Raw genomic sequence first — 14,728 nt, 5'->3', positions numbered from 1 at the left:
GTTTCAAATTGAATAAGTGGCTTTTAACCCCAACCCAATGTCCCCTCTCCCCCCACTGATGCTTCGTCACATGACCACGTGGTACGTGTGCCTAAAATAAATAAATAAAAACTCTCAACACGTGTGCTGTGACGACGGTTGTTCTTGGTTCTTTCGGTAAAGTTACGTAGAAGGGAAATAATAAAATTATAAAAATTAAACATAATAAAATACAATTCTCACGACGTTTCGGCCACAACGCAAGCAGCCGTCCTCAGGTGAAGAACAGGTCTGTCGGGAAGACAGCGTCTGAATGAACACCACCAGGCTTGGAGCGTATATTTAAGCTGAGTTGGAGGGGGAAGAGCGCCTTGACAAAAACAGGTCCCTGCGGGGTGGGCTGGTAGGAACGAACAAATACGATACGAAGGGAGAGTTTGAGGCCTAGTTCTAGGCTTTAGGCCTAGCTGTAGGCTTTAGGCCGCTGTGAGTTAATTTTTAATGTCAATGTTTTAATTTAAAACTATCTCAGGGAATTAAAAAACTATCTCAGGGAATTATAAGGGAATGTTACACTTGTTTAGCCAGGAAAGCCTCACTGAGTCTAAAGGTTTTTGTGGGGTCCTGCCAAGTGTTTGCAGTAGGGGGCGATGCTGCTACACCTAATCGGACATCGGACGGACGGACGATATAATCTATTGTAGGCTGGTTCACTTCGTTCCTACCAGTATAATTTGCATCTCTTACCTTATTAGTGAAACACGAAGGTTTTGGCGACCAACATCATCCTTACTAGAGAAGAGCGCACAAGACGTGGTGGTCACCACACCGACGCCTCGATACAAGGCACGAAACAGACGGACTTCTCCACACATCTGGCTGCGGACCTCCTGATGAAGCCGGTTGTGATTGCTGGCGAAACGTCGTACACTCGGATTGCAAATGTTGTGGCGTCGTGTTGTACGAGTAACCAATTTGCCACGTTCTGTTTACGTGACAAACCTCACTAGCTGGCTGTGCAGGGTGGTGGCGGGTTTAACGACACATTTATATATTCACGCAATCTAACCCCCCCCCCCAAAAAAAAAAACAACAACTCTATTATCTTTCGATTTAAAGCTTTCGTGACTGCATGGATTCATCTTCTTGGTTCTTTCGGTAAAGTCACGTAGAATGGAAATAATAAAATAATAAAAATAAAACATAATAAAAATAATTCTCACGACGTTTCGGTCACAACGCAAGCAGCCGTCCTCAGGTGGAGAACAGGTCTGTCGATAAGACAGAGTCTGAATGACACACCCCAGGCTTGGAGCGTCTATTTAAGCTGGGATGGAGGGGGTGCTTGCGTTGTGGCCGAAACGTCGTGAGAATTATTTTATTATGTTTTATTTTTATTATTTTATTATTTTCCTTCTACGTGACTTTACCGAAAGAACCAAGAAGATGAACTCTATTATCTCACTTTTATTAATACATATTTCGAAAGTGATTTGTTTACATATCCTATACTTTGCACTCCTATCGGTTTTTTTTAGTATTGTTGTTTTAACCTCCCGCCCTATCCAGACATCTGTGATCAAGAGCTTCATGGATAATCGGATTTCTTCCTCCAGTATATCATAAATTATGTTAATGAGGCTTCCACCACACATACCATATATGGTAAGGGGGGTCTGATCGCTGCGTCACGAGCCTGCCAGCCAATCAACGCGCGCCGAATTGAACTAGCGGACGAGTCCACTTGGACCGGTAATAACAGGGGCGTTCGCCAAAGTTCAACTCTCTCGTCCGCTTCGACGAAGGCGCTTTGCGGCAATCAATCATCGCTACAAACGCCGTCGTCTTCGGCCGAGGCGGTGCGGGCGAGCGAGCGGTTTCGTGCAAGTCTCGCTCTTCGTTATCAACCTCGCCCGCTACTTGGTATCGCCCGACGCTTGATAAACAACACGGTGATCTGGAGCAAACACCCCCCCCCCGCTCAATGGAGGAGGTGGTATTGCTGCTGCTGTGATGTAAAAAAAATGTCCCTTACGCTGAAACATCATCGCTCATGAATCGCGGCCGCTCCAATCGACTCGTCTAGAAACGCCGCGAGAGAGCTTCACGCAGCGGCGCCGACTCGAACGTAGGTCGAAGCACCACGTCCGTGTTCACGCTGACAACAAGGCGGCGTCTCTCTCTTCAACACCAACACCCCCAACCACCAACACCCACCACCACCTTCACCCCGACCACCCCGGGGTGTGTGTGGTAGTCCTAGTAGGGGGTGAGAGGGGTGTAACAAGGCTCTCCAGTGGCTCTGCGTGGTGTCAAGTGTTGTGAGAGGGGTGGTGGTGGTAGTGGTGGTTAGCGGTGATGGTGTTGTGGCTAAACTGACGTGTGAAAGGGTTTAAAGTGGAGCTTTAAAAGTTAAAAGTTTTGCTCGGAACGGCCTCCTACGCGCCGTGTGCGCTCGCTGGCGACGGCTGCTGCTGCTGCCGAAGGCGCCAGGCCGTGGCGACGTGACGCTCGTGAGAGTTGGAGCGCCGTGGGCTCGGGCCGTGGGCTCGGGCCCTCGGCAAGGCCTGCGCGCTTAGGCCGCGGTCGTGTTGATGATGCGGGGACGGGGGGCGGTCGGCCCCCGGGCTCACGCTCCGGCGGGCGGGGTGGGGGAGGCCTCACGCATTGGGAGTGAGGCCTCATTAAAAGTGAGGCCTCACGCATTGAGGGTGAGACATTGTGAGTGAGGCCTCACGCATTGAGGGTGAGACATTGTGAGTGAGGCCTCACGCATTGGGAGGCCTCATTGTGAGTGAGGCCTCACGCATTGTGAGTGAGGCCTCACGCATTGGGAGGCCTCACGCATTGGGAGGCCTCATTGTGAGTGAGGCCTCACGCATTGTGAGTGAGGCCTCACGCATTGGGAGGCCTCATTGTGAGTGAGGCCTCACGCATTGTGAGCGAGGCCTCATTGTGAGTGAGGCCTCACGCATTGTGGGTGAGGCCTCACGCATTGTGGGTGAGGCCTCACGCATTGTGAGCGAGGCCTCACGCATTGAGGGCGAGGCCTCACGCATTGTGGGTGAGGCCTCACGCATTGTGAGTGAGGCCTCACGCATTGGGAGGCCTCATTGTGAGTGAGGCCTCACGCATTGTGAGTGAGGCCTCACGCATTGGGAGGCCTCACGCATTGGGAGGCCTCATTGTGAGTGAGGCCTCACGCATTGTGAGTGAGGCCTCACGCATTGGGAGGCCTCATTGTGAGTGAGGCCTCACGCATTGTGAGCGAGGCCTCATTGTGAGGTGAGGCCTCACTCATTGTGAGCGAGGCCTCATTGTGAGTGAGGCCTCACGCATTGTGGGTGAGGCCTCACGCATTGTGGGTGAGGCCTCACGCATTGTGAGTGAGGCCTCACGCATTGTGGGTGAGGCCTCACGCATTGTGGGTGAGGCCTCACGCATTGTGGGTGAGGCCTCACGCATTGTGGGTGAGGCCTCACGCATTGTGAGTGAGGCCTCACGCATTGTGAGTGAGGCCTCACGCATTGGGAGGCCTCATTGTGAGTGAGGCCTCACGCATTGTGAGCGAGGCCTCATTGTGAGTGAGGCCTCACGCATTGTGAGTGAGGCCTCACTCATTGTGAGCGAGGCCTCACGCATTGTGAGTGAGGCCTCACTCATTGTGAGCGAGGCCTCATTGTGAGCGAGGCCTCATTGTGAGTGAGGCCTCACGCATTGTGGGCGAGGCCTCACGCATTGTGGGTGAGGCCTCACGCATTGTGGGTGAGGCCTCACGCATTGTGGATGAGGCCTCACGCATTGTGGGTGAGGCCTCACGCATTGTGAGCGAGGCCTCACGCATTGTGAGCGAGGCCTCACGCATTGTGAGCGAGGCCTCACGCATTGAGGGCGAGGCCTCACGCATTGTGGGCGAGGCCTCACGCATTGTGGGCGAGGCCTCACGCATTGTGGGCGAGGCCTCACGCATTGTGAGCGAGGCCTCACGCATTGTGAGGGAGGCCTCACGCATTGTGGGCGAGGCCTCACGCATTGTGAGCGAGGCCTCACGCATTGGGGAGCGAGGCCTCACGCATTGAGGGTGAGACCTCATTGTGAGTGAGGCCTCACGTATTGTGAGCGAGGCCTCACGCATTGTGAGCGAGGCCTCACGCATTGTGAGCGAGGCCTCACGCATTGTGAGCGAGGCCTCACGCATTGGAGAGCGAGGCCTCACGCATTGAGGGCGAGGCCTCACGCATTGTGAGTGAGGCCTCACGCATTGTGAGTGAGGCCTCACGCATTGTGAGTGAGGCCTCACGCATTGTGAGTGAGGCCTCGCGCATTGTGGGCGAGGCCTCACGCATTGTGGGCGAGGCCTCACGCATTGTGGGCGAGGCCTCACGCATTGTGAGCGAGGCCTCACGCATTGTGAGCGAGGCCTCACGCATTGTGAGCGAGGCCTCACGCATTGTGAGCGAGGCCTCACGCATTGTGAGCGAGGCCTCACGCATTGTGAGCGAGGCCTCACGCATTGTGAGCGAGGCCTCACGCATTGGGGAGCGAGGCCTCACGCATTGGGGAGCGAGGCCTCACGCATTGGGGAGCGAGGCCTCACGCATTGGGGAGCGAGGCCTCACGCATTGTGAGCGAGGCCTCACGCATTGTGAGCGAGGCCTCACGCATTGTGAGCGAGGCCTCACGCATTGGGGAGCGAGGCCTCACGCATTGGGGAGCGAGGCCTCACGCATTGGGAGGCCTCATTGTGAGCGAGGCCTCACGCATTGTGAGCGAGGCCTCACGCATTGTGAGCGAGGCCTCACGCATTGTGAGCGAGGCCTCACGCATTGTGAGCGAGGCCTCACGCATTGAGGGTGAGACCTCATTGTGAGCGAGGCCTCACGCATTGTGAGTGAGGCCTCATGCATTGTGAGCGAGGCCTCACGCATTGGGGAGCGAGGCCTCGTGAGTGAGGCCTCATTGGGGAGTGAGGCCTCATTGTGAGTGAGGCCTCCTTGGGAGTGAGGCCTCACGCATTGAGAGCGAGGCCTCAAGCATTGGGAGTGTGGCCTCATTGTGAGTGAGGCCTTGCGCTTTGTGGAGTGAGGCCTTGCGCTTTAGAGAGAGGCTCACTCATTGAGAGTGAGGCCTCACGCATTGGGGAGTGTGGTCCACGCTCATAGACAAGAGGGAGAGGAGACCGGCGCTTCGTGGCCTTCTGTCTTGTAATGGTCACTTGTCAAGGCCTGTGGCTTCAACGTCTTTGGGTCCCCCACTCTTCGTGGTGTGAGATTGACACGCGTGTTGTTGCTGCTGCTGCTTCAATGAAACTCAAGTCCCCGTGGCATTGGCCTGATGTAGATGCAGAGCAACAAGAACGACAATTTCACATTCAGGTGGTCCAAGCCCAGATAACCGCATCAGCAGCGGAGTAGCGTATCGTCATCGCTGCGATGTCTCCTTCGAATTTGTGGATCGGGGCATTGGTCCGTTTACACGTTTCACGGCCCATGTTCTGGATGACCACAACCGGCACACTGCTACTGGAGAGTTTTTAATTTTGCATTTGTGCATCGTCAGGGGTTTACGCATCCGCTGCTACCATGGTTTGTGCAGTGGATGCGGTTTAGGGTGGATCCCAAGGCGTTTCGTGGAAGATCAATCCGCCGGGGATCATCTGCGTTGGGTCTTTCACAACAAGCCGGTGGTTGTTCGCGAGTTTTTTTGAACTCCATTCAGCGCTCCAGGCTTCAACAGGAGGTTGAACTCGTGTTGTTTGAGGTCAAGCGCATTGGTGGTGGGGGGGGTCCAACAGGGCTTTGCGTGACTTGAAGCGATGCCGAGGGGTGTTATCGAGGTCCTGGTGCTCGTGGAGTTGAGACTCGTCGCCGAGTCCCGTGTGGCAGTGACACCCCGCCTGGCCCATGTTGGTGTGGGCCCCTGTGGGTCCCTCTGTGGGAGGGGGAACTTTCAAGGTGATCTCGCGCATTGCATTGCAGCGACTCCTGTCAACAACATCTGTGCCAGAGGCCCCTGCGGGAGATGGCTGTGGGATGTTCACAGCCTCGCCGGGTCTACTGGAGGTTGCGGGTTCGATCCCAACCCTTTGACGCCTGTTGTATATTTGGAGTTTGCGTGTCTCTCGCCCCATGGTCGTGTGTATTTTTCTGCGGGTCCTATGATTCCCCCCCCCCCCCCCTCATTTAGAAACGACGGTGCATTTCCACGTGAGAGAAGCCACTTCCCTGGGCTATTGCTTGTGGCCAGGTCGCTTCTGAAAAAGAGATATATCGCTCGGGGTGGGCCTTACCCATTAAAAAATGTATCTTGTTTTATCTCCGTTCTTACACACGGAGAGGGAGGTTCACCCGTTGTGGAGTGAGACGCCTTGAATTGTGGGTGCTCCTGCCTCGTGCGTGTTGTCGAAGTGATATTAGTTTGTCCCTCGGACTCCCGTGAGAGGAGGAATATCAAGGAAGGCTCTCGGCTATTCTGAGCGGGACTTGCGCATTGTGGTGTCAGTCAATAGTCTAGCTTGGGCTCCTGTGGATTGGCTGCTGCGGGAGGGAAGGCTCAACTCATGCTAGGGGTGCGAGGCTCGGGCATGTATGGCGGGACTCGACACTTGTCAATGTATTATGTAGCTTCTTCCCCTGTGTGTTCCTACTGGCATTTGGATCAAGCCAGCAGTGGATTGATCATGGCTAGGTGCTGATGATGCTGTTGTGGTTGTGTTGCAGTCGTCGCCCGAAGGAGACTGCTGCCCCGAGATGGCGTCAACGTTGGTGGAGCAGGGCAGCCTGGCGTTGGAGCTGCCCAGCTCGGCACCTGCGGTGGCCGCAGAGGAAAAACAGGTTGGTCTCACGCGTTCGCTTTGGCCCATGAGTCCCAACGGGGGTCGGTCGGTACCACCTGGAGTAGAAAATTGGACCAGAGTCGGCCGCGGGCAAAGAGCCTGGCGTCTATACCACCATCAGTTTTATAGAAACATACCCTCTCGTTTCTTTTCACATTCTGCGGATCTTTCGTGTCGCATTCGTTTTCCCCAATAACCGTCCGCCACGGTGACCTTGCCAGCGTGCATATTTTTGTTCGAGAGATCACGTTCCTCGTGAGGGGCATTGTTAGCAGTTTGCCGATCGGCCGTTTGTGGCCCAATGGCCGGCGGACCTTTGTGATCTGGCCGATGCGCCGTGGCGAGTCTGTGCCGACACCAGTGCACGTCTGTCGGCTTCACAGTTAAAATCCGGGCCTACACTGATGAACCTCCAGCCACTGCCCCGGCAGTGTTGTGTATGTATCATGGCAGCCTTTATTTTGCCAGTATCAAAAGTATGAAAAAAATAAGAATGGGTTTGAACCCTTTCTGGCAATAAAACAGGTGTAAAGATTTTGATTTAAAGCTTTCGTGACTGCAGGGATTCATATTCAATTGTTTTATTTGTATTATTTTTATTATTTCCCTTCTACGTGACTTTACCGAAAGAACCAAGAATATAGGTGTAAAGATGATCAAACACCAAATCAAGTCCGCATTAACCACACGTATTCATGGTGAACATGAAAACAAACATGCTCTCATATATGGCAACTGATTGGCCTACACCAGAGACAGCCATCTTCATGGCCTTGTCTCACCAGTGTTAGACCACAGTGTTGTGTCTGTGTTATGCTTTTTGCACTAAACGAAAACCCAAATTTGATCGAGAGCGTCCTTGCCTATAAACAACTAGTAGTTCACCAGCATTTTGGGACAAGAAAGCCTGACCGCTGATGTGAGACACAGAATGTGAATGCCGATCCAGATTTTTCAACAGCATTGGGACAAGCAAGCCTGACCGCTGATGTGAGACACAAAATGTGAATGCCGATCCAGATTTTTCAACAGCATTGGGACACGCAAGCCTGACCGCTGATGTGAGACACAGAATGTGAATGCCGGTCCAGATTTTTCAACAGCATTGGGAACAAGCAAGCCTGACCGCTGATGTGTGAGACTCTGAATGTGAAAGCCGGTCCAGATTTTTGCTTGTGTTGAACCAGTGCCATTGAAATTACGCACTCCCAGAAGGCCGTGTGTGCGTGTACGTTGAACTTCTTTCGCACCAACCGTGCCAATCGGAGGTGGTGGGATGCGGAAGAAATATTTGTGTATTTTTTTTTTTTTACGTGGAGCGACAGGTAAGAGGAGGGTGGGGGGAGGCGTATCTACCAAAATATTAATTTATTTGGAAAAAAAACCATGTAAGGTGGCGCGCACGCTCCGTACCGCGACTCGATCGTTCGTTTTGCTCCCGCAGGACGATTTCCCTGCCGTGGTGGTGGAGGCCCTGCCCACGCTGGACGGGAGTCTGTGCTACGCCGCGTACAGCGGTGGCGGCGGCGGAGGAGGAGGAGGTGGAGGAGTTGAAGGAGGAGGTGAAGGAGGTGGAGGCGACTCGACCATGCCCTGCGGGGAGGCGCTCATCGTGGCCCAGGAGCAGGTCATCGAGGATGCCCTCGTCGTGTGCTGCGGTAGGGACTCGCGAGTCGGCGTGCGGGGAGCCACGAAGCCTCGCTCGGAATCGGCATCTGCCGTTGGTCATGGACAGAGGTCGCAACCGGGTACCCGATACCCGTATCCTACCCGATACCCGGCTGGGTACGGGTACGGGTAGCCGTTTGCGACCCTGGTGCGGCCGGGTACGGGTACGGGTAGGCCGTGAGTCACTGGTGAGTAAATGTTTGTCACTCATTTCGGGTAGGGTACGGGTACGGGTAGGGAACGGGTACCCGTACCCGGTCGGGTACCCGTTTGCGACCCTGGTGCGGCCGGGTACGGGTACGGGTAAGGAGTCAAACCCCGTTTGCGACCTCTGGTCATGGCGAAATCCGATGAGTCCGTGAAGCTCTTTTTCCACGGATTTCCAGTAGGGGTCGGGGTCAGAAAGTTACAGCAACAAATTGGACAAAAACAACACGATGGGAGTGCAAAGTATGGGAACGGTAAGCAAGTCGCAAAAAATAAATACGTAAAATAAAAGAAGTATGTCAGTTCAAATTGCACACCCAATTCCCAAGCTCGCGGCCACCATCATTGGTGACGATTATCAGAGCCGTCCCTGGGCTTTCCCTAGGTCGGCTCGGCCTAAAATGAGTACCTTGTGCGGTGTGCAAATGTCGCCACTGGGGGAGACTAAGGTGGCCCGGGCGTGGCGATGGCTACCCACCCCCTCGTGTGCCACAGTGCCGTCCTTCGTATGTGCTCGCCAACAGCGCTTGTCACAAAAGTCTGTCAACGGCTATACGTGGGACCTCGTGTGTTGCCTGCTTCCTCTGCTATCATTCCACTCGCGTATGGCAGCAATATGTCCAGGGGCTCGATGTCGACGTTGATCGGACTTCAGGAGAGAGAGTTTGTGTCGAACAACGGGCGTCACATCGTCTGCCCCAGCGTGCATCTTGCGCTGGTCCTACTACTCTACTCGTTTCTCGCAACTTGTTTTGAGTATTGTTATTCTATTGTAAGATATATGATGGATTTTTCCATGCGATGTGTATAAAAAAAACTGTTTGTCGCTTTCTCATTTGTGATTGTCATCACCGTCTTGGGGCCAAATATCTTCCATAGGAACGCATCTCCAATTCGGTAACGGAAGTCAATGGGTAAATTTGGGCTCGATAAAAATGGAATTTCACTTTCCAGACAACTTTTCGGGAAGGTATCTTTTGCGTCCACGTCGACGGACGCCCGTATTTGTGCGATCCACCAAACCTTGCCTCCATGTGATTTATTTGTGTGTTGCTCATCAGAATGGCAATATTTATTTCTACTACTGGAGGAATCCGATGAGCCATGAAGCTCTTTGTTGTCACATGATGCTGAAATCAGCCCAACTTTGCGGCCCGATTCAAGTTCTACAGTCATTCCTTGTCGTTAATTTCCATTGGCGTTATTACGTCGGATAAGCAAAAACATGAAACCTTGAATAATAAATAATAATTAGGGGGCTTCGTGCCCCCATGTGTTTGCAAACGACGCAATATTATCGCGTAATTCTGACTTACTGGAGTTTAATTCTTACTTCCGTGATCTTTGTCGTCATGTTTGATGCGGTTTTAAAAATGAGAAGTGTCCGATATCATTGTCAAATTTGACGGTTGTAATTGTTCTCCAGCCCAATAATAATTATCGGCGCGTTAAGCCGCGTGACAATTTCATCTGGGCGCCGTGGTGGCCGGGAGACGTCAACTCCCTCGCCTAGTGTGCAGGAGGGTCGTGGGTTCGATCCCCAACCCTTTGACGCCTCTTGCATATGTGTAGTTTGCGTGTATCTCTCTCCGTGCTTGTGTGTATTTTTGTCCGGGTCCTCGGGTTTTCCCCTCCACAGTTAGAATCAACATCACGGGTTTAGAGTTATTTTGCTGCTAGAAATCTCCACGTGATAAGCCACTTCGTTGAGCCATCGTTTGTGGTGGCCAGGTCGTTTCTGAAAAGAGATTCAAAGTCTTAGTTTTTTTCGGTAAAGTCACGTAGGTATTTAAGAACTTGCATCTTGGAATCCCTGCCTCACTTGATACAGCAAATCTGGCTGTGACGGTCCCACCTGATGATGGAGACTTTTGCTTCCTCCGAAACGTCGTGATTTATTATTGTTTTATTTTTATTAATTTTAATTTCATTGTTTACCTACATGGTGACTTTACCGAAAAAACTAAGAGCATGAATCCTTGCAGTCACGAAAGCTTCAAATCTAGAGTCATAGCTCAGTGGGCCTTACCTGGTCAAATAAAAAGCTTACTAATTTCTAGTTTTCACTACCTCGCCTGGTATACAGGAGGTCGTGGGTTCGATCCCAACTGTGAGGCCTGCTGCTGTATATTTGGAGTTTGCGTCTCCCCGTGGTCACGTGGATTTTTCTCTGGATCCTCCGGTTTTATTCCCCTCCACATTTAGAATCAACATCAACGTCGCGCGTTTAGAGTATTTGGCTGCTTTACATTTCCACATCATAAGCCACTTTGTTCAGCTACCATTTGTGGTCAGGTCGCGTCTGAAAAAGACCTCTATAGCTCAGTGGGCCCTGAACCTCGTCAAAACAATATATAGTTTGGCTGCCGGGTGGCGGGAGAGAGTCTTAACACATATTTTGTCTAAAATCGTTATATCGGTGGCTGCTAACAAAAAAACTGCATGTTAAAGTTTACACGATGTAATGTTTGGTCAAACGTCACGCGATACAATTTTTAGCTGTTCGCAAACAAGAATCGCCTTCTTGCTGTTTACAGAGGCCCTCGGACATTTGTCTTCACCGATGGTCTGCGCTGATAGACGTGCACCACCAATCGACCACTGTCTCTCTCTCTCGCTATACATGGCACACCTGGCGCATGCACAGGATAGCCCGTCCGTTAACCCCCACTGCGTCTGCCACACCCGCCAGTGCAGGTGGATGGGGAGCCACGGAAACACAGCAACGGCACTCGCGCCACGGCTGTGTGGGAATGAGGAATTTCCACCACTCGTTGAGGGCATGCTTGGGAGATCCATGTGTGTATGTGTATGTCTGTGTGTGTTTCTGTGTGTGGGAGCGGTTGTGTCGCGGTTAGCGCGTTTCGCTACGAACCTGGCGGCCCGGTTTCAATTCCCCGCTCACGGCCAACACCGGTGACGATTATCTGAACCGGTCCTAGGTCGACTCAGCCTCAAATGAGTACCCAGTGGCAATGTTTACTGTTCACTGGGGAGACAAAGGCGGCCAGGCACGGGGTTGGCCACCCACCCCCCTTTGTGTGCCGTGCCGGCCTTCATAGATGTTCACATAACAGAACTTGCCCCGACAGCCCCTTAAGGCTACGCAGGGGAACTTTGTCTTTGGCGTGCTGCAGTGAGTGGTCGGTGCACTGTGCTCCAAACCTGGACCCCCAAAGGGTCAAGTTGGTGTCCGCGGCTTGCAGTGGGCGGAAATTTATCTGAAGTGCCTCTGCTGGGTCGACACGGCCCTGAATGAGCGCCCGGTGTCGTGTGTTAATATATCGGCACCGGGGAGACAAAGGCGGCCGGGCATGGTGCCGATCTCACACACACACCTCTCATCTCACATGCAAAAAGATCCCCCGTATAACCTTAACATACTGTTGGGGCAAGTGCTGTTAGCGAGCACCGATGAAGGCCGGCACATCGCACCAGGTACTCATTTGAGGCTAAGTCAACCTAGGGGAGGCTCAGGACGGGTTCAAATAATTGTCGCTGGTGTTGGCCGTGAGCGGGAATCGAACCCGAGTTGCCAGGTTCATAGCGCGGCGCGCTAACCGCTACACTACCACTCCCCACACACGCACACACATCTCTGATCGCACATCTCTCATCGCACACACTTGGACTCTGTTTGCATGTGCAGCCTTATCGCCGCATTTTTGCGATTCGGCAGAAATGTCGAGCGCTGTGCTACATGCTGCAACAGGGCATGCAAACGGTCCACTCGGTCGTATGTGTTTTTGTTGAACTTCTTTCGCACCGTACGTAGCCGGCCGTGCTAATCGGAGGTGCAGTGTTGAGTCTATGGGCAGTGTTGAGTCTATGGGCAGTGTTGAGTCTGTGGGCAGTGTTGAGTCTGTGTAGTTGTTAGTCAATGGGCAGTGTTAGTCTATGGGCAGTGTTAGTCTATGGGTAGTGTTGAGTCTATGGGTAGTGTTAGTCTATGAGTAGTGTTGAGTCTATAGGCAGTGTTGAGTCTATGGGCAGTGTTGAGTCTATGGGCAGTGTTGAGTCTATGGGCAGTGTTGAGTCTATGGGCAGTGTTGAGTCTATGGGCAGTGTTGAGTCTATGGGCAGTGTTGAGTCTATGGGCAGTGTTGAGTCTATGGGCAGTGTTGAGTCTATGGGCAGTGTTGAGTCTATGGGCAGTGTTGAGTCTATGGGCAGTGTTGAGTCTATGGGCAGTGTTAGGTCTGTGTAGTTGTTAGTCAATGGGCAGTGTGAGTCTATGGGCAGTGTTGAGTCTATGGGCAGTGTTAGTCTATGGGCAGTATATGTGTACTTTTTTTCTTTTTTCGCACCATATGTAGACAGCCGTACTAATAGGAGTCGTCAGGATCGAGAATGGTGGTGCGATTCAAGAATGGATTCCTAATCTGCCTTTGTGGTGCATTTAGTGTTATTGAGAAATAAAAATATACTGCAGAATGTATTCTGGTGGTGGGGATTGATAGCATTGGGCAATAGAATGCACAGTGGCGATCATCTTGAACATTTATTCCATAGATTGCACATTGGTCTGAGTCTTTAGCATTGATTATATATAGTGAATATTTGACATTGATTCTATATAATCTACTGCAATGAATATTTGACATTGATTCTATATAATCTAGTGGAGTGAATATTTGACATTGATTCTATATTATCCAGTGGAGTGAATATTTGACATTGATTCTATAGAATCCAATGGAGTGAATATTTGACATTGATTCTACATAATCCAATGGAGTGATTATTTGACATTGATTCTATATAATCCAATGGAGTGATTATTTGACATTGATTCTACATAATCCAATGGAGTGATTATTTGACATTGATTCTATATAATCCAATGGAGTGATTATTTGACATTGATTCTATAGAATCCAATGGAGTGATTATTTGACATTGATTCTACATAATCCAATGGAGTGATTATTTGACATTGATTCTATATAATCCAATGGAGTGATTATTTGACATTGATTCTACATAATCCAATGGAGTGATTATTTGACATTGATTCTATATAATCCAATGGAGTGATTATTTGACATTGATTCTATATAATCCAATGAAGTGAATATTTGACATTGATTCTATATAATCCAATGGAGTGATTATTTGACATTGATTCTACATAATCCAATGGAGTGAATATTTGACATTGATTCTATATAATCCAATGGAGTGAATATTTGACATTTACAGATATTCCCCGAGTTACAACGGTCCGACTTGCGATGTTACGATAGCGATAAAATAGTAAAATATTTTAAATTTCGCGCGGCAGGCAAACGCAGCAGTGTACGAAACTTAGTGAGTACAGTACAGTATGATGCGTTACGATACGTTCAATGCATGCATGATACGTAGCTTTAGCGATTTTATTTTAGGGTTACCACGATACGATACGTTCAATGCATGTGAAAAGTGTTTTTTATACCAGATAGGATTGTTTCCTGAAAAAACGTTCGATTAAATTGCAGTTCATATAGGTGGCCTAAGAATTTACTTTGTTTTTTACTTTAAAATTTACTGTGCAATACAGTATTGCAATTAATAAATACGTACAGTATATAGTTTATATAGTACGGTACTGTAAATTGCTCTGTTTTGCTAAATGATCACCATTCTTTAAGATTCCTGGGTAGGCTAGGCCATCTTCGACTTACGTTATTTTTGACTTACGATGGGGTCGTCGTAACGCATCTCCGTCGTAAGTAGAGGACTACCTGTATTCTATAATCCAGTGCAGTGAATCATTGACATTGATTCTATATAATCCAGTGGAGTGAATATTTGACATTGATTCTATATAATCCAGTGGAGTGAATATTTGGCATTGATTCCATAAAATCCAGTGGAGTGAATATTTGGCATGGATTCTACAGAATGCAATGGGAGTGAATATTCATCATTGTTGCTAAAGAATCGAAACAAGCAAATGTCCCACGCATGAATCGATGATGTCAGTATCTTTAATAATCGATTAATCGTTATATTCCTAGCACAGGAGTTAGCGTATGCAGAGAATATAAACAAATC

General features: G+C 50.4%; 1 protein-coding gene across 1 annotated transcript in view; it reads left to right on the top strand.

Annotated features, from left to right (window-relative positions):
- Positions 1 to 1,836: 1,836 nt before the first annotated feature.
- LOC144736336 (uncharacterized) overlaps positions 1,837 to 14,728 on the top strand; it is a 32,211-nt gene continuing 19,319 nt past the window's right edge. Inside the window, exons 1-3 of the mRNA XM_078618998.1 lie at positions 1,837 to 2,107; positions 6,699 to 6,812; positions 8,259 to 8,472. Coding sequence (XP_078475124.1) covers positions 6,729 to 6,812; positions 8,259 to 8,472 — 298 coding nt within the window. The 5' untranslated portion in view covers positions 1,837 to 2,107; positions 6,699 to 6,728. The remainder of the gene's footprint in view (positions 2,108 to 6,698; positions 6,813 to 8,258; positions 8,473 to 14,728) is intronic.

The sequence above is a fragment of the Lampetra planeri genome, chromosome 60 (assembly GCF_965212315.1).
Source record: "Lampetra planeri chromosome 60, kcLamPlan1.2.h2, whole genome shotgun sequence".
In the NCBI taxonomy this organism is placed as follows: Eukaryota; Metazoa; Chordata; class Hyperoartia; order Petromyzontiformes; family Petromyzontidae; genus Lampetra; species Lampetra planeri.
This window is presented reverse-complemented; position numbering and strand designations above follow the sequence as displayed.